This window comes from Cnephaeus nilssonii, assembly GCF_951640355.1.
Source record: "Cnephaeus nilssonii genome assembly, chromosome: 6".
Classification (NCBI taxonomy): domain Eukaryota; kingdom Metazoa; phylum Chordata; class Mammalia; order Chiroptera; family Vespertilionidae; genus Cnephaeus; species Cnephaeus nilssonii.
The window spans coordinates 89,811,568-89,836,968 of NC_137077.1; the positions used below are offsets into that span (position 1 = coordinate 89,811,568).

The following is a 25,401-nucleotide window of genomic DNA, read 5'->3' on the forward strand; positions in this document are numbered from 1 at the left end:
CCAGGCAGGTGCCTTGACTGGGAATTGAACCATGGTCTCTCGGTTCCTGGGTCGACACTCAATCATGGGACGCTCAATCCAGTGGAGCTATCGAACTTTTATTATTTATTTATTTATTTATTTATTTATTTATTTATTGTAATATATTTTATTGATTTTTTACAGAGAGGATGGGAGAGGGATAGAGAGTTAGAAACAACATCGATCAGCTGCCTCCTGCACACGCCCTATCTGGGATGTGCCCAAAACCAAGGTACATGCACTTGACCAGAATTGAAACTGGGACCCTTCAGTCCACAGGCCGATGCTCTATTCACTGAGCCAAACCAGTTAGGGCAAACTTTTAAAAAGTAAACTTTGGTCCACAAATACATGCATTACATACTCATCAACGTTGTCTTTAATGACTACATAATATTAATTCTATTTTATAGATGGATTTATGAAACCAGTCCTTATTTTTGAATATTGAGACTGTGTCATCTTTTGTTTTTATAAGCAGGGACACAGTGGTTACATCTCTGCATGTCCTCATGATTATTTTGTTAAGATACAGTTCTTAAAAGTAGAATTGCTGGGCCCAAAGGATATGCAGAATTTTAAGGATGTTGGAACTGCCCTCTAAAAAGTTAGATTCATTTTCTCTTGTCACCAGTATGTATATGAGTATCCATTTCGCCAGACATTTGACAACCCTAGGTAATATGTTTTCAAAATCATTACCAATTTGACAGGTGAAAAAAAGAAGCTTGTAGTTTTGGATAATTTTTTTTTAATCAGCAGCTAGGTTGTGTATCTTTTCCTGTTTATTGGCAATCCATATTTTATTTTTGTAAATTATTGCCTTGTGCCCTCTGTCCATCTTTCCATTGGTGTAGGAGCCCCATGAAGTCTAACATCCTTGGCACAAGCTCCACTTATCACCTGGGTCATAGCTGCTCTGAGCGTTGTTCTTTCACTAGGACCCGACATATAGCCAGCAAGGCATCTCTCACATGCATTCCTTGCTAAAATTGGTTTATAAATCCTTGTTCACTACTGAGCCTGGGGAAAGGGATGGCCCAAAGGCCCAGGAATTCTGGAAGGACTTTACATCTGTTCTGTCTTTAGGATTAATAGCTGAGAAGATAAACCTGCATTACATACATGAGGATGATGTGCAGCTGTTACGAAATGGTGAGTCTGGGCCTCGCACCTGGGTTCTGGGTTACGGAAGGGGATGAGGCAAGATAGAAAGGAGGAAGGGGGAATTCCTTAAGGACATGTCACATTATTTTAAATATTGTTTACTCTTACCAGTATAAATGTTATATATAAAAGTTTAAGTGAAGAGAAGTAAGAGAAAGGTAACATTATTTATCATCATACCAGTTAGATGAAAGCACTGCTAACAACACGTTCCCGTCACTGTCCCTTCGTCCCGTGCTCTGGGCTGACCCTGCAGTTGTGTGTAAGGCAGACATGGTCCCTTGCCATCCGAAGAACATGCAGTTCTGTGTTCTTTCTTACTGCCTTAAAATATTTTAAAATTAATTTATACTTATAGAAAACTTGATATATTAATATTTAAGTTATTTCCAATTATTTGCTATTCAAACAATGCTACCATGAACATTCTTATATATGCCTCCTTATATCCAAGTGTAATTTTGACTCCAGACTGGATACTACAAAGTAGACTTTTATCATGCATGTTGAACTTAACGGAGTTTAAAGTACAACAACATTTTAACCTTTCCTACTATGTTGACATGAATTTCAATCACTACCTCTCCCAATTTACAGGCTTTTATTAGGCAATATGTTAGTTCCTTTTTTAACCCATAATTTATATGCTATGATTATTACTGTTATTTTATACATACCATAGATTTACAAGTGTTTCATGGTCATCATTCCTTTTTGTATCTCTGACCATCCCTCAGGGGTCATTTTTCTCCATCTTTCTAGAAGTAAATCTTTTAGAAGTTTCTTTAGTGCTGGTATCCTTTTTTAAAATCCTCACTGGAGGCTATGTTTATTGATTTCAGAGGGAGAGAGGAAGAGAGAGAGAGAGAGAGAGGGAGAGAGAGAGAGAGAGAGAGAGAGAGAGAGAGAGAGAGAGAGAAGAGGGGAGGGGAGAAAAGGGGAGGGGAGAAGAGGGGAGGGGAGAAGAGGGGAGGGGAGGGGAGGGGAGGGGAGGAGAGGAGAGGAGAGGAGAGGAGAGGAGAGGAGAGGAGAGGAGAGGAGAAAAACATCCATCAGTTGCCTCCTATACATGTCCCAATAGGGGATGGAACCTGCAACCTTTTGGTGTAGGGAATGACACTCCAACCAACTGAACCACCTGACCAGGGCTAGTGCTGGTATCTTGGTAATATACTCTCTTGGATTTTGTTTTGTTTGTAAGAATTTCTTCTTACCCTCATCCTTGCAAGATAGCTTTACTAGTTATATAATTCTAGACCAACAGTCATTTTCTCTCAGCACTTTGAAGACATTGTACTATCATTTCCTGGCTTTCTTTGTTGCTAACTAGAAGCCTGCTATTCTAGTTTTTCTTCCTTTTTAGGTAATCTGTCCTTTTCCTCTGGCTGTTTTAAGAATTTTTAAGTGTTATTTAAAAGTATAGAGAACAATATAATAACCAGGTATCCATACCCCAATTTCAACAAGTAGCAACTCACGGTCACCTTTTCTTTTTTTAAAAAATATGTGGTTTGTTGTTGTTTTTTATTTCAGAAAGAGGAAGGGAGAGGGAGAGGGAGATAGAAACATCAATGATGAGAATTATCAATTGGCTGCCTCCTAAACGCCCCCTACTGGGAATTGAGCTCACAAGCAGGCATGTGCCTTGACCAGGAATGGAACAGTGACCCCCTGGTTCATGAGTCAATGATCAACTACTGAGCCACGCTGGCCAGGGCTCCATTATTCTTAATCTTACCAGAGTCCTAAACAAGAGGTAGGGATTGGGAGTTGGTGGTGTGGAGAAAGAGGAGCTGCTATTCCCAATGTCAATCAGAAGAGAAAGTTTTACCTCACCTTTCAATACCCTTTGTTTCCTTCAGTCCCTGAATAGCCACACCTATGTTTTATATAGGATGTACTTCTGCTGGCTCCCTGCCATTGCTCTCTAGGAATTACATTTGTTAATTATTGAAATCCTACTGTTTACTATGTGCTATTCTAAGCATGGGATACTGCAGTGAACAAAACTGATAACCTTGCCTTCATGCAGTTTACATTCTAGTGGGGAAGGGAGGAATACACCCTCCACAAATACATAGGTGTTAGATAAGTACTGTGGAGATCACTATCTCCATAAGGCAAAGGGTGAGAAGGGCCAGAGAGGGGTCAGGGGTACCCCTCTGCTATGGGACATTTAAGCAGAGAGCCAGAGGAAATGTAGGAGTGAACCATATGACTATTTGAGGGAAAAGCAATTGGCATGTTCAAGGAAGAACAAGAAGATCAATGTGATGGCATGGAGTGAGCAAACGGAAGGGCAGGAGGTGAGATCATAGAACAGCAGTGGGGCCAGATTCATGCAGCCTTTGGCCATGGTAAAGATTTAGGGTTTTACTTGAGTGTAGGGGTGCAGCATTGAACACAGTTCTTAACTCTGCTAATGGGAGCTGGGAAGAGTTTAGGTTACTTGTGATCAATGGTGGGTGGTATAATTCATTCCAGTACCAAATGGAAATGATATTTGAATTATTTATTCTTCACTATTTTTCTTACCACAGTTTCCTTCCTTGATGTAGAGACAAGATGAAGAGAATGTATGCTTTTATACCACCTGTTCCTATGCCTCAGCCCTTTTGTAGTTAAGAGTGTTATGTGTTTGTCTGAAAGTCCTGACATGAATGCCACAGGTTTGCTGTTCTGGTGTTGCAGATGCCCATCCTCAGGGGGTTTGCCCTCTGGTTTGAGCCCAATTAGAGTTTCCTGGTGCCTGGTGTGAGGTCATACTTTGGGAATGCTGTTTTTGAAGAACTGGTGGAATCCTGCCTCAGAGGAAATGCCTAGCACACAACTGGAGATAGACAAGTTCTTGTCATTTTTACAGCTCTTTGTCCAGAGAGTAAAATTGTAAATGACTTCTAAGGGTACTTTCTTCCTCAAAGTCAGCATTACTCAGACCAGTTTCAAATACTAGATCTCTTGCTAATGAGCCATATGAGCTTGGGCCAGTTACTTTGCCTCTGTGCCTCAGTTTCTCCGTTTGCATCATGAGGATAATAGTGCTAATCTTAAACATTGTTTTGAAGATTGAACACAAAACATGGGAAGCACTGAGCTTTGCTGGGCACATAGATGTCCCACAAAACATCTGTGCTGAACCGACTCAGGCTTCTGGGCCAGGGAAGGGCGTGGTATTGGGAGGGCAGGTAGGGAGTCTACTTGTCGCTATGGTCAAGGAAATATCGGTTTGTTTGTTGCTTCCCAGAGAGTAGCTATGCTACTGTTAGCACATTAACTATGAGCTAGTAGCATCTGCCCTCTGAGGGCTTGAACCCTGGCTTCAGTTCTGACTCTGACATTTTGTATGTCGGTTGCCTTCTCTTAGGTTTTACAGTTGGGGTCTCTACTGTATAGTAGACACCTATTCCAGCTACCATAGGGCAATTTCAGGGAAAGTATATCCAGAATGGAAATCCTAGACCCCTACGTCTATCAGAGAACTCACCTTGCCTTCCTCTTCCCACCCAGCCTCCTAGAAATACCTAGATAGAAGGAAATATTTCCCAAGGAAAATAATTCTAATTACACTTTCACCTACATCTAATGCCAAACAAACCTGTGGCTGAGAAGTGGTTCTTTAAAGGATTATATATTTTTCTGTATAGTGTAAGCCCAACTCTTTTTTGTTTTTCTGTTCTAAATGAGATCAACATGAAACTATAGACTTTGATGGGCCTGGTTGGCTTTTAGATTTGTTGAGCCAACATTCTTCCTGCCCCTTTTATCCTTTGCACTAAGTAATTTCCTGTCTCCGTCCCTCTGTTCCCACTCAACTCTAACTATGCACCCCCATTCCTTAACTGCACCACTTTGACAGCTCCCTACATACTGTTACTCTCTCTACACTACTCTCCATGCATCAGCCAGGTTCTCCTTGAAACCTGTACACTAGATCATAGCACATAGTTGCTTAAACCCCTTCAGTGGCTTTCCACTACTCTCTGGGTCAAAGTCTGGTCCCTTACCTTGGGCCACAGGCCCTGAAAAATCTGTCTTCTGACTTCTCTCCACCCTTAGCCTACATCATGTCCCCCTCACTAGAAGGGGCAGCCACACTGGCCATTTTCTGCACTATGACTCGATCCCTGCCTCCCACTGGGAGAGTTTCTGCCCTTGATCTTCATGGGGCTGCCTTGGAGGCTGGCTCTCATTCTTTGCATCTCAGCTCAAATGTCCCCTTCTCAGAGAGGCATTCCCTGACTGGCCTATCTAAAGGGGTCCTTCCCAGTTAGTTGTTCTCATCATTCTGTTAAATGTCCTTCTTCGCACTTAATTTATGTTTACTTGTTGTTTTTTCCTCCACTAGAATATTAAGTTCTATTTTTAAAAATACACTTTTTATTGATTTCAGAAAGGAAGGGGAAGGGAGAGGAAGAGATAGAAACATCAATGATGAGAATCATTGATCAGCTGCCTCATGCACACCCCACACTGGGGATCAAGCCTGCAACCAAGCAGGGGCCCTGACCAGGAATCAAACCGTGACCTCCCGGTTCATAAGTTGATGCTCAACTACTGAGCTACACAGGCTGGGCAAGAATGTTAACTTTTGACTGTGGGGAATCTGTCTTTCTTATTCACCACTGTATCTCCAGCACATAGCACAGTGCTTGCTGATAGTAAATCTCAATTAATAGTTGTTGATTATTGTTTATAACAGTGAAAAATTGCAAACAGCTTTGTTGTTCACTAATAAGGTGTTCATTAAAGAAATTATGGTAGAATCATGTGATTGGATATTATATTATACTAGAGGCCCGGTGCACGAAATTCGTGCACGGAGGGGGGGTTGTCCCTCAGCCCAGCCTGTACCCTCTCCAATATGGTACCCCTTGAGGGATGTCCGACTGCCCGTTTAGGCCCGATCCCACCGGGGCAGTCGGACATCCCTGTCACAATCCAGGACTGCTGGCTCCCAACTGCTTGCCTGCCTGCCTTCCTGATTGCCCCTAACCGCTTCTGCCTGCCAGCCTGATCACCCCCTAACCACTCTGCTGCCAGCCTGTTTGCCCCCAACTTCCCTCCTCTGCCGACCTGGTCACCCCTAACTGCCCTCTCCTGCAGGGTTGATCACCTCCAACTGCCCTCCCTTGCAGGCTTGGTCCCTCTCAACTGCCCTCCTTTGCAGGCCGGGTGCCTCCCAACTGCCCTCTCCTGCTGGCCATCTTGTGGTGGCCATCTTGTGTCCACATAGGGGCAGGATCTTTGACCACATGGGGGCAGCTATATTGTGTGTTGCAGTGATGATCAATCTGCATATTACTCTTTTATTAGATAGGATAGAAGCCTGGTACAGGGGTGGGGGCCAGCTGGTTTTCCCTGAAGGACGTCCCAGATCAGGTGGGGGTTCCCTTGGGGTGTGGGGCGGCCTGAGCAAGGGGCCTGTGGTGGTTTGCAGGCCGGCCACGCCCCCTGGCAACCCAAGCTGAGGCCCTGGTATCTGGAATTTATTTTCCTTCTACAATTGAAACTTTGTAGCCTGGAGCGGAGCCAAGCCTGGGGCTCCCTCCGAGGCCGGCAGCCATTTGTGTTGGGGTTATAATTGAAACTTTGTTGCCTTAATCGGGTGGGCCCGGCCAGGGTGTGTGGAAAGTTTTGCTTCCCCTATTGCCGGCGGCAACCCTGGCCTGCTCTCTCAAGCTCCATTCTGCCGCCATTTGTTTGAATTTGTTTACCTTCTATAATTGAAACTTTGTAGCTTGAGTGGAGGCTTAGGCCTGGCAAGGGCAGGCGGAAAGCTTGGCTTCCTCTGTTACCTAGGAAACCTTGCTCTCTGTGGCTGTAGCCATCTTGGTTTGGGTTAATTTGCATACTCGCTCTGATTGGATGGTGGGCGTGGCTTGTGGGTGTGTCGGAGGTATGGTCAATTTGCATATTTGTCTATTATTAGATAGGATGGGGTAATATTTTATGGGAAGAAAAAATGTTAATCCTATTTTGGTAAAAAAAAAGTGTCTATGTTAGATATTTAAGAAATACTGCAAGGACAGGTATGAAAATATCATTTTTTCCTGGGTTTGAGTGCTTTCTCTTCCTTTCCTTTTTAATAAACAATTTGTATTAGAACATTTTCTACAATAAAACAATATTACTTTTACAGTGACAAAAAAAGTATTCTAAATGAAGTTATATTATAATGTGACATGTGGGGTGGAAAACAATGGTGTTTGCGTAAACAGTCTTTGGAGAATGAGAATCTGAGTTGACTTCCTTTCTGGTTTCAGCTCTTGAAAGTATGAAGAATGATCCTGTGGAATCTAACTAGATTTTGGTGAATACTCTTCTGCAAAATATTGAGGAATATGTTAATCCTGTGGACAGCTCTACTTCCATTATATAATCTTCAGATTATCTGGCAGGAGAGCCCGAAAAAGAAAGAGGCACCTATTTAAGACTGTCAGACGGGAAGGAGACAATGATACCAATCGGCAGAGGAATTGGCTCCTAGGCCCTCTAAATTTACTGTGCACTTGGTGCAAGGGAGGGTAAAAAATACTCCCCTTATAAGAGGCAACTTAGAATAGTCAACACAGTCACAAGCACCGAAGTCTGAAAGTCCCCCTGAAGAAACTGAATTGATCCAAAAACAAGTTGCTCCTGAGTCACTATGAACATTTAGAACTGGTGGCTAAAGCCTTTTCCAGCTGTTTATCCAGATGTCAGTGCTTGACTCTACCGTAGTCTCTCCCACCTTTTGTCCAACTGGATGGGCTACTTTGGTTTAACCCCAAATAGGTAGTTTTGATCTTAGACGATATAGTATATTCCTTGTTCTTTGTCTCCCCTAGGGTATTGTTAGCTATCAGTCGATACATTTGTAAATAAACGTTATTTTTCTATCCTAAAACAAAATGGCTTCCATCCTAGTTTTTGGGGTTAGGGGGTAAACCCGAGTGACAGCAACAGTTCTGGAAGCAGTTCCTTCTACCTTCAAGTAAAGTTTCAAATGACAAAAGGGAGGAGTAGGGTGGTAGAATCACACAGTACCTAGTTTTCAATCTCCCCCCCCTACACAGGTTGCATGAAATTCACATGCTTGACACATTCCCATGGGTGTATTCAGATTTCAGGTTAGAGATAAAAGGCGGGCTTCGGGTTACATATTGTGGAGCAGCAATAACTCTCTCACTCAAAAAGCACATCAGATTGCCACGAAAGCACATTATTGTTGAGATAACTTTGAATCCATTCTAATTTATTTTTAAAATTATTCTAGAACTTAGATTTGAATGCTTGCTCCCTGTACCACATACCAATTGTTACTGACTAGTTCTCTATACTATTTTAGTACTCCTTGTGCCTGACTTTTCATCTACAACATGGTATTATAATACTTCCTGGGTATTATCCTCCAGTATCCATTCTTCCCTTCTTCCCTGTTTTGTTTTGTTTTGTTTTGTTTTTTTTCTTAAAACTGTGCATTTGTTTGCCCAGAACAAAGACTATGTATCCCATCCTCCCTTGCAGGTAGGTGTGGCCATATAACTAAGTTCTGACCAAGTGGGTGTAAGGGAAAGTGGCATATGCAACTTCCAAGAAGTGTTCATTAAGGGCAGGGGCACATCCATTGTTGTACCACCTGTCTTCCTGGTGACTAGACTGTAGACATGGTTGGAACTAAGCATCTGCCTTGGACCATCAGGAGGAAATAATATATTGGAAGTGATAGCAGAGCCAAAAGATAGACAGAAGCTAAATCAGTTATGAGAATAGAGCTCTTTTCCAGTTTGGAAAGCTTACCCTGAAGACTGTGTTTATCTGGGGGATGTGGTAGAGATAAAATTTTATTGATTTTAACCAATCTTGATTTTTCTGTCACCACCAAACCCAATCCTGATGGGTTTACTTAATTTTTCAACATTGCTGTAAGGATTAAAAGAGATAATGACTATAAAGAGCTTAGCTGTTTGTCTGGCATGAAGAAGGCAATACTTTTTTTCCAAAGTCATGAAACTTTCAAAGTTCTCAGAACTAAGTTAGGCTATTGGAACTTAGTTCTGAGAACTTTGAAAGGTGTGAAAAGAACTAGTTCCCACTTTGGTCAAATTCACTAATTTTACTTCTTTGAAGTTAGCAGTGATCAAAATGATTTTGATTGCTTCTAAATTTTATTAACTTTTAGATAAAATCTTTTTGAAATTTGGTTTCCTCATATAAAAATTAGAATATTTAAACTTTCTTCATGGGCTTTAAAGAATTAAACAAAATATGCTATATACTAGATATATCTAAGTGCTAAATAAATGGCTATAGTTATTACCCAGGTGTGATGGTTAATTTTATGTGTGAACTTGGCTGGGCCATGGTGCCAGATATTTGATCAAACATTATTCTAAATGTTTCTGTGAGGCTTGTTGGATCAGATCAACGTTTAAATCAGTGGACATTCAGTAGAGCAGATTATTCTCTACTAGAGGCCCAGTACACGAAATTCATGCACGGGAGCGGGGGTGGGGGGTCTCCTCAGCCCAGACTGCACCCTCTCACAAACCTGGACCGCTGGCACCTAATCGATCACCTGCCTGCCTGCCTGGTCGCCCTTAACTTCCCCCCCTCCCGCTGGCCTGGTCACCCCCAACTGCCCCCTCTGCTGGCCTACTCAACCCTCATTGCCTCCACTGCCAGCCTAATTGCCCCCAACTGCCCCCCCCCCTGCCGGCCTGGTCGCCCCACGCTGCCTGCTTATTCAGTCGTTTGGTCGTCCCTCACTAACCCCTCTGCCAGCCTGGTTGCCCCATGCAGCCTGCTTGTTCAGTCGTTTGGTCATCCCTCAGGCCAGCCCTGGGTGGCTGGGCAGCTGACATCCAAGGCTTGCCTGCGCCTCAGGCATTGGCTGGGCAGCCACCATCTGAGGCTTGCCTGTGCCTCGGGCCGGGTCTGGGTGGCTGGGGGGCTGAGGCGACTGGGGGACTCCAGAGGCAGGCGCGCAGGGCATGCCAAGTCATGCCACCTGCCTGCCACCCCGGCGGGGCTGAGGGAACTCGGCACCGCCATCTTGTGGCTGTGGGCACCGCCATCATTGAGGGCATGGCATTCAATTAGCATATTCCCTCCTTTTTGGCTGTGGGCACTGCCATCTTTGTGAGGGTGTGATGGTCAATTAGCATATTCCCTCCTTTTTGGCTGCGAGCCCTGCCATGTTTGTGAGGGTGTGATGGTCAATTAGCATATTCCCTCTTTATTAGATAGGATAACTCGAGTGGGCCTCATTCAGTTGGTTGAAGGCCTGAACAGAACAAAAACTGATCTCCCCAGAGCAATAGGAGATTCTGCGAGGAGAAAGCCTTTGTACTTGAACTGCAACTATTCCTGGAGTCTCCAGCATGCCAGGCTACCGCATCAGATTTTGGACTCTCCAAGCCTCCATAATTGTATGAGACAATTTCTTAAAATAAATCTGTCAGGATATATATCCTGTTGGTTCGGTTCCTCAGAGGAACCTTAACAAATGCATATGATGTCCTCAAGGTTCATCCATGCTCTAGTATGTGTCAGAATTTCCTTCAATTTTAAGGCTCATTGAAGACACCACATTTTGTTTATTCATTCATCCACTGATGGACACTTGGGTTGCCTCCACCTTTCAGTTATTGTGAATAATGTGTCTAAAAACAGGGAGATTCAAATATCTGCTCGAGTCCCTGCTTTCACATCTTTAGAGTATATACCCAGAAGTGAAATTGCTGGATCATATGATGGTTCTATTTTTAATTTTTTGAGGAACTGCCATGCTGTTTCCCATAGTGGCTGCACCATTTTACATTCCCACCAGTAGACACAAGGGTTCCAATTTCTCCACATCCTTGCTTACCCTTGTTTTTCTTCCTCTCTCCTTCCTTCCTTCCTTCCTTCCTTCCTTCCTTCCTTCCTTCCTTCCTTCCTTCCTTCCTTCCTTCCTTCCCTCTCACCCTCCTCCCTCCCTGCCTTCTTTCTTCCACTTTCTTATATTTTTTTCTTTTTTTCCTTTCCTTTCCTTTCCTTTCCTTTCCTTTCCTTTCCTTTCCTTTCCTTTCCTTTCCTTTTTCTTTCTTTCTTTCTTTCTTTCTTTCTTTCTTTCTTTCTTTCTTTCTTTCTTTCTTTCTTTCAATAGCCATCCTAATGAACATGAGGTGGTATCTCATTATGGTTTTGATTTCCATTCCTCTATGATTAGTGTTGAACACCTTTTTATGAGCTTGTTGGCCATTTGTATATCTTCTTTGGAGAATTATCTATTAAACTACTTTGCCCATTTTTTAATTGGGTTATCTGATTTTGTTGTTGTTGAGTTGTAGAAGTTCTGTATATATTCTAGTAGTAGCCTTTTATTGGATATATGATTTGTAAATATTTTCTCCTATTCCATATGTTGTCTTTTCACTCTGTTGATTGTTTATTTTGATGCACAGAAGTTTTAAATTTTGTTGTAGTTCAACTTACCTATTTTTATTTTTTCAGCCTTTGTGTTTGTTATATCCAAGAAATTATTGCCACCCACTATCATGAAGTTTTCCCCGTTTTCTTCTAAGATTTTTATAATTTATAGTTATGTTTAAATTCATTTTAAGTTAAGTTTTATAAATAGTGTAAGGTCCAAGTTCATTCTTTTACATGTGGATATCACACACACACTTTTTTAAAACTATTCACTCCTTCAGAAATTCTATCACTTACCATAGGTTTAGTTCTTTTACCCAGGGGTGATCAAATCCATACATCCAGACTGCCTCTTTCCTGAATTCTAGTCCCCCATTATGGAATACCTCTTGGAGTCAGTGAAAGTGGGGCAGCCAGGAAATTCAGTCTGATTAATTACTCACTATTAGATGAGGAAAGAGAATATGTCCCATGCCCACTACAGTGTGGCTTAATGAGCAAAAGTAGTATAATTAGATGTAGACTGCACAGTTATCAAATAAACTGAGGTTGAGAGAAACAAGTATTATTAGGTACACATTGTACTGTTCCAGGGAGAGGCACATGGGATTGGGAACAACTGGTCTCTAGAAAGGTGTTTTCTCTTAAAAGACAGGCACATTTCATGGGACTTTCTTGGTGCCTAGGTAATATGTCTCACTCAAATCCCTATGTTTTCCTGGTTTTGAGTCTATGATCACCAAGAAATTCCAATTCACATCCACTTCCCAAATAGAAAATTAGCTTTTGCTCACTGGAAAGGGCTCCTTTATAAATACACATCCATTAGCAAATGTAAATACAGTGATTATGTATCTGTAGTGAGCCTGATACTTTCTGAGTTACTAAGATAATTCAGTTTCTGGACTGATGCTCAGTTAATGACCTTTCCTATGGCTGGTCATGTGGTTTAGATACCCTGACCTTTCCTCCCTAAACATAACATCTAGGCCTCAGTTTTATTTCAATTCCAGGCCCAGAAAAGCAGCAAAACAAGGGGGGAAAGCCAGGACCAGCTAACTAATGACCCCCTTCCCTGGCATTGACCAATCAGTGGAGACCATGGCCCTGAAAGGATATACCTGGAATAGCTGATGAATATTCTATTAAGATCCTTCTCTAAGAACTCCCCTAAACTCCCAGCCTTTAAAACCCTCAAGACAAGCACCCAGCTCGCAGGGAGTGTGCTGTGCCTTTCCCTTCCCCCTGTTCATTCCCCACAGGCGTGCAAATCCCAAACTCTAAGGGGCCCCCATGAGACTTGCAACGAGGGGAGCAATGGGCAGTGGCAGCTCATCCTGGGATAACCGCTCAATCTGTCTCCAAGGCCCTTTTCTCTGAACCAAAGTAGCCCTGCCTCAGCTCATTTCTTTCCTATTTCCAGAGGCCAAAGCAGACCACCTAGGTCTCCTGTTGCTTCTTCTATCCTAAGCCCTTCCTGTTTCACTTTCCCCAGTGCTAATAAACATACGCTTGAAATTACCTGGACTTGTGTTGTGAAATCTTTCCTGCAGGAAGTCAAGAACCCACACACTACTGGCCTGCCTGAGGCAGACTGCTGTGGGCCCTCTCTCTGTCCAGTAACTAAATTAACTCCAATTAATATTAGTAATGGTGGAACATTTTTAGGCTTGTATAATGCAGCATGCAAGGTGCTAAGCCCTTTATGTTACCAAGAGGATTTCAATGATCTCACAAAAATCCCATACGATAGGTCCTTTTTTCCCCAAACTGTAAGAGAAAATTTATCTCAAAAGTCACAGAGGTAGAAGAAATGAGCAATAGAAGAAATGGGCTCCAGAGACAAGTTACAGGGGCAAAAGAAAAGGACTCTTTGAACTTAGGAGAAAGAGAGAGGCAAGGAGAACCGGCTTGGGGGGAAGAAGAGGGAGGAGGGAAGGGGCGGGGAACGCCACAGGTGTGCTCCCAGGAGGGAGATCTCCAGGATAGGTCCTGTCATTATCTCCATTTTATAACTAAGAAAACTGAGGCTCAGAGGCTTTAAACAACATTTCAAGGCCACCCAACTAGTTAATAGTAGAGGAGGGATCTGCATCCAAGCAGCGTGACTTTACTAGGGCATATACTTAAAATTAGCAAGAAGTAATGAGAACAGGGGAAAAAAAGTATCAAAAAAGGGGAGAAACCAAGATGGCGGCGTAGGTAAACACCTAAACTGCTGCCTCTCACAACAATTTCAAAACTACAACTAAAATACAAAACGTCTATCACCCAGAACCAGGGGAAAGCTGGCTGAATGGAAGTTTTACAACTAGAAGGAAAGAGAAAAGAGCATTGAGACGTGCACAATTGCTGAAAAGCTGAGGTACGGAGGCACGTGAATCGGGCTGGCGGTGGTCGACTGGGTATGCAGCTTTTTTCAAACTGAAGGGAGACAAGCTCCCAATTACTCTGAACTCCCGTTTCTGGGGAGACACTGGGGACCCAAACTCCTACGGGGAGAAGCTGGACTGTCTGCCATTGGGTCGGAAAGTGAGAGTGACTTTCTTACAGAGGTGCGCCCAGCAATCATTGTTTACTGTGCAGAGATGCAAACTGTGGGGACTTGGAAACGTGGAAATGCAGAGATGGCTGACTGGCAGCCATTGCTGTTTGCCACGCCCTAGACTAGTGACTCCCTGAGACCCCGCCCCACATAATCTACAAACCCACCCAAGCTCCACACAGCGGCTTTTGCATATAAATGGCCTGCCCTATCGCAGCTTAACCTAATAAACTGTAGCTCTGGTCAGACAGCTCCAAAACCTCCAAACCCCAAGCAAAGAGGAGAAAACTGTAGTTCTTGCTGTAGCGCCTGTTGGGTGGCCTCAGACAGTGACCTGCACCCCATTAGAGATCCAGAAGCTAGTGTATCTAGAGGTCAGTGTAAGACAACACCAGATTTCAACTACTCACATCCATAAATGACACATTCCAGAGGCAGACTCAGCGAGCACCAAAGCCCCATGAAGCAAGTCCTGCCCCATAAGCGTATCTCCAGCACAGCAGTTCTTCCCTTATAGACATAGCGGGTCCTCACAGCCAATTGGCCTGGAGGTCAATTCCTCCCAGTGACACCAACAACAATCAAGACTTAACTACAACAAGGCTGTACACACAGTCCACAAAGGGGTGCACCAAGAGTGTCCACCTCAGGTAACTGGAAGGCTGACCCACTGGGCCATATAGGACACCTAGCACACAAAGCCACCCTACCAACTCAGGGAAGCAGCGAAAATATGGAGACAAAGAAACAGATCACAAACAAAAGAAATGGAGGAAAACCAACAACTGGATATAGAGTTCAAAACCACGGTTATAAGGTTTTTCAAGAATTTCCTAGAAAAGGCCAATAAATTTAGCGAGACCCTCGAGGATATGAAAAAAAGCCAACTAGAAATAAAACATACACTGACCGAAATAAAAAATATTATACAGAGACCCAACAGCAGACTAGAGGAATGCAAGAATCAAGTCAAAGATTTGAAATACAAAGAAGCAAAAAACACTCAACCAGAAAAGCAAAAAGAAAAAAGAATCCAAAAATTTGAAGATAGTGTAAGAAGCCTCTGGGACAACTTCAAGCGTACCAACATCAGAATTATGAGGGTGCCAGAAGAAAAGAGAGAGCAAGATACTGAAAACCTATTTGAAGAAATAATGACAGAAAACTTCCCCCACCTGGTGAAAGAATAGACTTACAAGTCCAGAAAGCACACAGAACCCTAAACAAGAGAAATCCAAAGAGGACCACACCAAGACACATCATAATTAAAATGCTAAGGGCAAAAGACAAAGAGAGAATATTAAAAGCAGCAAGAGAAAAACAGTTAATTACCTACAAGGGAGCACCCATACGATTGTCAGCTGATTTCTCAACAGAAACTATGCAGGCCAGATGGGAGTGGCAAGAAATATTCAAAGTGATGAATAGCAAGAACCTACAACCAAGATTACTCTACCCGGCAAAGTTATCATTCAGAATGGAAGGTCAGATAAAGAGCTTCAGAAAAAGCTAAAGGAGTTCATCACCACCAAACCAGTATTATATGAAATGCTGAAAGGTATTCTTTAACAAGAGAAAGAAGAAAAAAGTAAAGATAAAAGTTATGAACAACAAATACATATCTATCAACAAGTGAATCTAAAAATCAAGTGAATTAAAAATCTGAGGAACAGAATAAACTGGTGAATATAATAGAATCAGGGGCATAGAATAGGAGTGGATTGATAATTCTCAGGGGGGAAGGGGTGTCGGGGGTACGGAAATAGACTGGACAAAAATCATACACCTATGGATAAGGACATTGGGGGAGGTAAGGGCATAGGGTGGGGTGGGAACCGGGTGGAGGGGAGCTATAGGGAGGGGGGGAGGAGAAACAATAGTAATAATCTGAACAATAAAGATTTATTAAATTTAAAAAATAATAAAAGTATCAAAAAAATGCTGGCCAATGAAGAACTTAAACAACACACAATACTTAGCTCTGCGATTACTACAAAAAAGGCAAAGAGGAATACATAACAGGGTTAAATAGCTCTCACTGTTGAGTTATAGAAAGCATATTTGTACATTATGTGGACAAAAAGGGGCCACATCTAAGCCTGACAAGCGCAGGGGAAGCCTTCGGGGAGGCCTTACAAACTCAGAGACCTGAAGTAACCACATAGGATGGTCTGAAATTAAAACTCTAAGCAAAAGCAGTTCATGGCTGGTAGTCATGTCTTAGGCTAGAATCTTCCCTGACAAAAGTCAGTCTTTCCCTTAACTGAGCCTGTCTATGGCCTTTTTTTTTTTTCCTGAGCCCATTTCTTCTATAGCCACACTGGCTGGGCTAAAGGAACTTCTTTAAGGAGAAAAGATAAAACATATGAATAAGAAAATATAGGGAATCCCTGGCTGTTATGACTCAGTTGGTTAGAGCAATGTCCCATACACCAAAAGGTCATGGGATTGATTCCCAGTCAGGGCACATACTAGTACCTAGGTTGTGGGTTCAATCCCAGCCCTGTTCAGGAGGCAACCAATTGATGTTTCTCTCTCTCCTTCTCACTCTAAAAAAGAAAATAAAAAACACTCCACAAACAAAACAACAAAAACATGTCCTCAAGTGAGAATAAAATAAAAAATTTAAAAACATAAAATAGAGGAAAGAAAAAGCTGACAAAGGCAAACAGTAAAAGTAGTGGATTAATTAACTATACAGCTAGTACAAAGGTTAAAAGGTAAATGTAGGAAGATCATGTATAATTACAACAATAAATTAAGAGACACACAAGAACTAAAAATAATGACAAAAACATAAATGTAGAAAGGATGAGTAAAAATTGTAGTGATTCTAGAATGTGTTTGAACTTAAGTGACTATCACCTTAAAATATACGGCTAGAATGCTATAAACATAGCTTGGTATAGCACATACAAACCACAAACCAAAAATTGACAAGAGATATAAAAAAAAATAAAGAAATCCAAGTATGACACTATTGAAAGTCAACAACATGCAAGAGAGAAAGCAAGGGCATAAAAACAAACTGAGAAGAACAACAAAAACAATTAGAAAACAATGAATAAAATGGCAATAACTACATACCTATCAGTAATTACTCTAAATGTAAGTGGACTAAATGCTCCAATCAAAGAGATAGGGTAACTGAATGAATAAAAAAATGACTTATATATATTGTCAATAGGAGATTGAAAGACACACACAGACTAAAGATAAAGGGGTGGGGGAAATGGTATTTCATAAAAGTGGAAATAAAATGAAAAAAAGATGGGGTAGCAATACTTATGTCAGACAAAACAGACTTTGAACCAAGGGCTATAACAAGTGACTAAGGCATTTCATAATGATAAAGGGATCAATCCAACGACAAAATTCTTGTAACTATGTATACCTAATGTGGGAGCACCTGAATATATAAAGCATATATTGGCAGACATTAAGGAAGATATCGACAGTAATACAGTGATAGGAGGGGACTTTAACACCCCATTGACATCAGTGGATAGATCAATCAGTCAGAAAATCAAAAAGGAAACAGTGGCTTTAAATGACACATTAGACCAGATAGACTTAGTTGATATTTTTAGGACAGTTTACCCCAAGCAGCAGAATATACATTCTTTTCAAGTGCACATTTTCCAGAATAGATCACATGTTAGGTAACAAAACAAGTCTCAATAAATCTGAGAAGATTGAAATCATATCAACCATCTCCTCCAATTACAATGGTATGAAACTGAAATCAATTACAAGAAGAAAACTGAAAAATATAAACATGTAGAGGCTAAATAACATGATACTAAACAATGAATGGGTTAACATGAGATCAAAGAATAAATCAGAAGAGACCTTAAGACAAGTGAAAATGAAAACAAAACAACCTAAAATCTATTGGACATAGCCAAAGCAGTTCTAACAGGGAAACTTACAGCAATACAAGCCTACCTCAAGAAACAAGAAAAATCTCAATACAACAATCTAACATTACATCTAAAGGAACTAGAAAAACAAGAAGAAAGAAAGCCCAAATTAAGTAGAACAGAAATAATAAAGATCAGAGTGGAAATAAAGTCTGAACAAAACAATAGAAAATATCAATAATATCAAGAGTTGGTTCTTTGAAAAGATAAATAAAATTGATAAACCTTTGCCAGACTCATCAAGAAAAAAAGAGAGCCCAAATAAGTAAAATCAGAAATGAAAGCAAAGTGACAACACCACAGAGAAACAAAGTACTATAAGGAAATACTATAAATAATTTTATGTCAACAAATTGGACAACCTGGAAGAAATTATAAATTCCTAGTTATATACAATCTTCCAAGGCTGAATCAGGAAGAAACAGAATATCTTAACAGACTGATAACTACGAAATCAAACCAGTAACCAAAAACTTCCAACAAACAAAAGCCCTGGACCAGATGGCTTCACAGATAAATTTTACCAAATATTCAAAGAAGAATTAATACCTATCCTTCATAAACTATTCCAAAACTCGCAAAGCAGTGGAAGGCGTCTAAACTCATTTTATGAGGACAGCATTACCTTGATACCACAACCAGACAAAAACACTACCAAAAAAAAAAAAAGAAGAAGAAAGAAAAGACAATTATAGGCCAATATCTTTGATGAACATAGATACAAAAATTCTCAACAAAATATTAGCAAACAAAATTCAGCAATACATTTAAAAGATCATACAACATGATCAAGTGGGATTTAATCCATCAGGCTGTTTTAATATCTGCAAATAAATTAATGTGATACACCACATAAACAAAAATGAAATATAAAAATCACATGATCATATCAATAGATGCAAAAAATCATTTGAGAAAATTCAACATCCATTCATTATAAAAAAAACTTAGCAAAATTGGTATAAAGGGAACATATCTCTAGGTAATAAAGGCCATATATGACAAACCCACAGTTGACATCATACTCAATGGTGTAGAGCTAAAAGCCTTTTTTTTTCTTTTTAAAATCTGAAAATCTTTAAAACATATTTTTATTGATTTCAGAGAGTAAGGGAGAGGAAAAGAGAGATAGAAACATCAATGATGAGAGAGAATCATTGATTGGCTGCCTCCTGCATGCCCTTCACTGGGGATCAAGGCTGCAACCCAGGCATGTGCCCTTGACCAGAACTGAACCCAGGACCCTTCATTCCTCATGCTTACACTCTATCCATAGAGCCAAACTGGCTAGGGCTAACAGCTTTTTCTTTAAGATCATGAACAAGAGAAGGATGTCCACTTTCACCACTTTTATGCAACACAATCTGGAAGTCCTAGCCACAACAATCACATAAGAAAATGAAATAAAAAGCAAATTGGAAAGGAAGAAGTAAAACTGTCATTATTTGTAAATGGCTTAATACTATATATAGAAAACTCTAAAGAATATACCAAAAAACTATTAGAACTAATAAATGAATTCAGTGAAGTTGCAAGATTAAAAAAATTTTTTTTTCAGGAATTGGTTGCATTTTTATACAGCAACTAGAGGCCCAGTGCTTGAAATTTGTGCATGGGTAGGGTCCCTAGGCCTGGCCAGCAATCAGGGCCGATCAGGTTCCCTGCCTCCCTGCCTTCTGATTCCCTTGCTCCCTCAGCGCCCTGAAGCTGCTGCTGCTGCTGCTGCTGCTGCCGCCACTGGTCACCCATCATGTTCTGTGATGCCCCCTGATGGTCAGTACACATCATAGCAAGTGATTGAACTCCCAGTCTCCCAGTTGAACTCCTGAGGGGACACTTTGCATATTAGCCTTTTATATAGACAGATAACAAACTATCAGAAAGAGAAATTAAGAAGAGAATCCCATTTACAATTGCATAAAAATAAAAATAAAATACCTAGGAATAAATTTAATCAAGGAGGTAAAAGACCTGTACTCAGAAAACTATGTATAAGGTATTAAAGAAATACACTGAAGAAGATACAAAGAAATGGAAGGGTATAGCATACTCATGAATAGGAAGAATTAACATCATTAAAATGCCCATACTACCCAAAGCATCTTACAGATTCAATGAAATCCCTATCAAAATACCAATATAATTTTTCACAAAACTAGAACAAGTACTCCTAAAATTTAAATGGAACCACAAAAGATCCTGAGGAGTCAAAGCAATCCTGAAAGGAAAACAAAGTTGGAGGTATTGAGTTACATGATATCAAACTATACTACAAAGCTACGGTAATCAAAACAGCATGCTATGGCATAAAAAAGCAAAACACATAGATCAATGCAACATAATAGAGAGCCCAGAAATAAACCCATGTTTCAGTTAATCTAAGACAGTGGAGTCAAGAATATATACTGGGGTAAAGACAGTCTCTTCAATAAATGGTGTTGGGAAAACTGGACAGATGCATACAAAAGAATGAAACTGGATTGCTTTCTTATATCCAAGAATAAACTCAAAAGGGATTAAAGATTTAAATGTAAGACCTGAAACCATAAACCTCCTAAAACAGTGATGGGCAACCTTTTGAGCTTGGTGTGTCAAACTTCGCAAAAAAACTGAGCATAACTCGGGTAGTGTGTCACTTTGAGGAAAAAACATTATTTCGCAAATGTTTCATCCTCGGCATGCGGCCGCCTCAGTGGCCGCGTGTCATCAGAAATGGCTACGCGTGTCAGTGCTGACACGCGTGTCATAGGTTCGCCATCACTGTCCTAGAAGAAAACATAGGCAGTCAACACTTTGACATTGCTCTTAATGATTTTTTTTTCGGGGGGGGGGGGATATTTCCTTGGGCAAGGGAAACAAGAAAAAAAAAAAAGCAAATGGGACTGTCAAATGAAAAAGTTTTTGCACAGCTAAGGAAACAATCAACAAAACGAAAAGACAACCCAGTGAATGGGAGAGCATATTTGCCAATGATACATCAACACCAAAAAACCCCTAACAATCCCATTTAAAAATGTGCAATGGACCTGATTAGATACTTATCCAAAGAGGACATACATACGGCAATTAGACATATGAAAAGATGCTCAACATCATGAATCATCTGGGAAAGCAAATTAAAATCACAATGAAATATCTCCTCACACCTGTCAGAATGGCTATCATCACTAAATCAACAAACAAATGTTGGCAATGATGTAGAGAAAAGGGAATCCTTGTGCACTGTTGGTGATATTGTAAATTGGTGCAGCCACTGTAGAAAACAGTACTGAAGGTCCTCAAGAAAATTTAAAATAGAACTACCTTATGACCCCAAAATTCACTTCTGGATATTTGTCTAAAGGAATCCAAGACACTAATTTGAAAAGATATATGCAGCCCTATGTTCATTGCACCATTATTTACAAGAACCAAGATATGGAAGCAACCTAAGTGTCCATACTTAAGTGGATAAAGAATGAATAAAGAAGATGTGGTACATATATAATAGAATATTACTCAATCATAAAAAGAAATGAAATCTTGCAACAAAACAGATAGGCCTAGAGGGTATTATTCTAAGTGAAATAAGACAAACAACACAGGATTTCATTCATATGTGGAATTTACAAAACAAAGGAACAAGCAAAACAGAAACAAAATCACATCCAGGGAACCAATCATTGGTTGCCAGATGGGAGGGGGTTTAGGGAATAGGTGAAAAAAGTGAAGAAATTAAGTACAAATTGCCAGTTACAGCCCTATCTGGTTTGGCTCAGTGGATAGAGCATTGGCCTGCTGACTCAGGGTCCCAGGTTCAATTACCAGTCAGGGCAAATGCCTGGGTTGCGGGCCATTCCCAGTAGGGGGTGTGCAGGAGGCAACGATCAATGATTCCCTTGCATCATTGATGTTTCAATCTCTTTCTCCCTCTCCCTTCCTCTCTGAAATCAATAAAAAAATATTTTAAAAATTGCCAATTATAAAAACAGTCATGAGGAAGTAAAGTAGAGCATACAGGAAAGTCAATAACATTTTAATAGGTATGTATGGTTTTAGATGGGTACTAAATTTAATTGGGTGATCACTTGGTAAGTTACATAAATGTCCAATCAATATGTTGTACTCCTGAAACTAATATAATATTGCATGTCAACTGGAATGGGGGGGGGGGGGGCGAAAGACGTCCAAGTTCCTGTACAGTCCAGTTGAGGCGTGTACTGCCCATTCAGAGGTAAAATAACACATTCACATACTGTATATTAAGGCCTGACAAGAGGGAGGATCAGACTACTGGTTTCTCAATTCTCTGCTACAGCCTTTTTGCCCGCGGTGTTTAGTAAAGATCGGCCAATTTCTTCAAGTCAATCAACTGTGGAGATTAGTTCATCTGCGCTAATAGGCAGAGGATTAAACATCCTGCACCGGGCAGGACGGCAAGGGAGGTCGCAAGTTGGCATTAAGCCCAAAGGCTGTGGTCAGAAACCAGGACCCGAGGGTCCATCACCCGCAGCTTTCCCACCTCCAGAAAAGTCCCGCCACGAGCCAGCCGCGCAGGCGCAGTAGTGCAGAGAGACCACGCCCAAGTCCCCGAGTGAGCACGCGCAGTGGCGCGGGGCGTGGCAGCGCTGCACGCTCCTCGGGGGATGGAGTCGTAGCCACGCTTTTAAGGTCAGCGACCTTCTCTCTGATACCGCAACCTTCTGGCCTGAAGCGAAGCTGTCTTGCCCGGGAAGAGAGTGATCACGGTGTCGCGTGGTAACAAAGCTTAGGACCAGGAGAAACGAAATGAGAAAGGACGTACTCCGGTGTAAGTGCTAACTGGTGGCTGTTTGGGAAGGGGTGGGGGCCGTCGGGAGCGGGAAAAACCTTCGCGAATAGGGGGGCGGAGCTGACGTATGATTGATAGGCGAGAAACTATGCAAGGGCGAATGGGAGGTGAGTGAGGGCGGGATCTGCATTTGAACTGGAGTGGTGCTTTGGAGTAATAATAACTAACACGCACCTGGGACTTCAATAACCAATCTATGCTAACCACTTTTTATAAATTACCTTATTTAGTGGTCACTGAAATCTTATGGATATGCAGTTTTATCTATCTCTCCTTTACACGTGGGGAAACTGCGGGTTAGGGGTATTAACTTAGGCAGGAATACAGCTGGGGTCCCAAGTTTAGAAGCCTGACCTCAGAGCCCATACTGTTGATGGCTCTGCCCTACTGCCTGCCCTTCAGAAAAATCAAGGTGGAGTGGGATCCAGTCAAGAGGATTCGGTTGAATGGAATTGACCAGATTGTTGGAGGATGTGTTATGAAAAGTGGAAAAAAATACGATAGCAGGTTTTTCCTACACTATGTGAGAGCTCTGAGGATGGAGCTGGGAGGCCGGGCCATGTCCCCTGCTGTGGCAGCATTGCAGCCCCGCTGAGTGCTGTGACTGGATTAACAGTAGGTGCAGAAAACGTTTTCTTTTGGGGCTGTGTTGTCTCCCAGGTGTGTGAAGTTAAAGCATTTTAGGAACTTAAAATGGGGATAGTGCTTTTAAATTGTTCCTGTCTTCTCTGACTGCCATACCAAAATGCCATACATTGGGTGGCTTAAACAACAGTGTTGTTTTTTGTTTGTTTGTTTTCTATTTTAATTCTCACCCGAGGATATTTTCCCCATTGACTTCTAGAGAGAGTGGAAAGGAAGTAGGAGAGGGTAGAGAGAGAAACATCGTGAGAGAGACACATAGATTGGTTGCCTCCCGCCCCTACCAGGGCTGGGGAACTTGCCACTGAGGTACCCTTGACCAGGACCCTTGGGTGTGCAAGCTGATGCTCTAACCACTTAGCAAACTGGCCAGGGCCAGAGTTCTTTTTTTTTCTTACAGTTCTAGAAGCTGGGAAGTCCAAGATCAAGGTCCCAGCCTATTCTGTTCCCTGTCCAGGACCCTTTTCCTCTCTTGCAGAAGGTCGGTCCCCTTCTTACTTGTCCTCACATGGCTGGTAAGGAGAGAGGTGTCTTACTCCTAGAAGGCCACCAATCTTAATAAGGATTAGACCCACTGTTATGCCTTAATTTAATCTTAATTACCCTTTTCATTTTATGCTAATTACCTCCTAAAAGCCCTCCCTCCAAATAAAATAGTCTCATGTTGGGGATTAGGGCTTTAACACGTGAATTTGAGGGAGGGTGGAACACAGTTCAGTCTGTAGCAATAGTTTATACCCAAATAAATAACAAGTGATAATTGAAGACTGAAGAAAATGAACACTTTCAAACCTTATATGTACCTGAGGTTCTTTCACATAACCTCTTGTTGCCTCATTTAATGAACATAAGGTTTGTGCCTTAGCACTGGTGGGGAATTCTAGGGAGAACTTGTGTGGGAGGTCATGGTTGTCCTTCAGGCAGCCAATCTGAAGAGGTCAGAAAAAGCTACACCAAGCATTCTTAAAGCGCGCTTAGTGTATCAACTATTGGTGGATTTATCTAAATCCTTCTTTAACTTCTGACTTAGCTTGTGCTGTTTCTGGAATAATGAGATCAATAATTACCATCCACGGGGAATGAAATAATAATTACTTTTTTTTTTTTAATCCTCACCCGAGGATATTTTGAGAAAGTGGAAAAGAGAGGGAAAGACAGAGAAATACCGATGTCAGAGAAACACATCGATTGGTTGCCTCCTGCACATGCCCCAACCAGGGCCTGGGCGGGGGAGGAGCCTGCAACCGAGGCATGTGCCCTTGACCGGAATCGAACCTGGGACCCTTCTGTCCGTAGGCCGACGCTCTATCCACTGAGCCAAACCGGCTAGGGCAGTAATTACTTTTTTTCTGTATTGTTTCCTGTTGTTATTCTAAAGTTTGGTAACCAAGTCTGTTTTCACCTTACTTACCCTGGTGAGAGAAGAGTGAGGAAATACAAAGCCTAGCTGCTTGAAGGTCTGGCAGATGTGCATTCAAATCTTGGATTCAGACAATTGCTATGAGACTGTGGGCAAATAACTTAACCTTTCTTTAAAAAAATATATATATTTTTTAATTGATTTCAGAGAGGAAGGGAAAGGGAGAAAGAATCATTGATCGGCTGCCTCCTGCATGGCTCCTACTGGGGATGGAGCTTGCAACTCAGACATGTGCCCTGACCAGGAATTGAACCGTGACCTCCTAGTTCATAGGTCAGTACTCAACCACTGAGCCACACCAGCTGGGCAAATCACTTAACCTTTCTGAGTGTCAGTTTTTTCATCTATAAAATAGAGCTAGTAATAATACTGACCACATGGTTGTTGTGATGTTATATTAAAACAGTTTGAAACTACTAAAGAACTGGCCTTGGACTAGATATTTAAGTTATGGGACGTCCTCCACTCACACTTCTTT

General features: G+C 41.5%; 2 protein-coding genes across 4 annotated transcripts in view; both read left to right on the top strand.

Moving 5' to 3' along the window:
- Positions 1–7,492, top strand: part of LOC307101112 (maestro heat-like repeat-containing protein family member 7) — a gene marked incomplete at both ends in the record, with an annotated part of 50,062 nt that extends 42,570 nt beyond the window's left edge. Inside the window, 2 exons of the mRNA XM_079773806.1 lie at positions 1,111–1,176; positions 7,452–7,492. Of these exons, the coding sequence (XP_079629932.1) occupies positions 1,111–1,176; positions 7,452–7,492 (107 nt within the window). The remainder of the gene's footprint in view (positions 1–1,110; positions 1,177–7,451) is intronic.
- A 15,182-nt stretch (positions 7,493–22,674) lies between these two features.
- LOC307100971 (putative ATP-dependent DNA helicase DDX11-like protein 8) overlaps positions 22,675–25,401 on the top strand; it is a 33,695-nt gene continuing 30,968 nt past the window's right edge. For all 3 annotated transcript variants that reach the window (XR_013813627.1, XM_079773665.1, XM_079773664.1), the window contains exon 1: positions 22,675–22,840. The gene's annotated coding sequence lies outside the window, so the exon portion shown is untranslated. The remainder of the gene's footprint in view (positions 22,841–25,401) is intronic.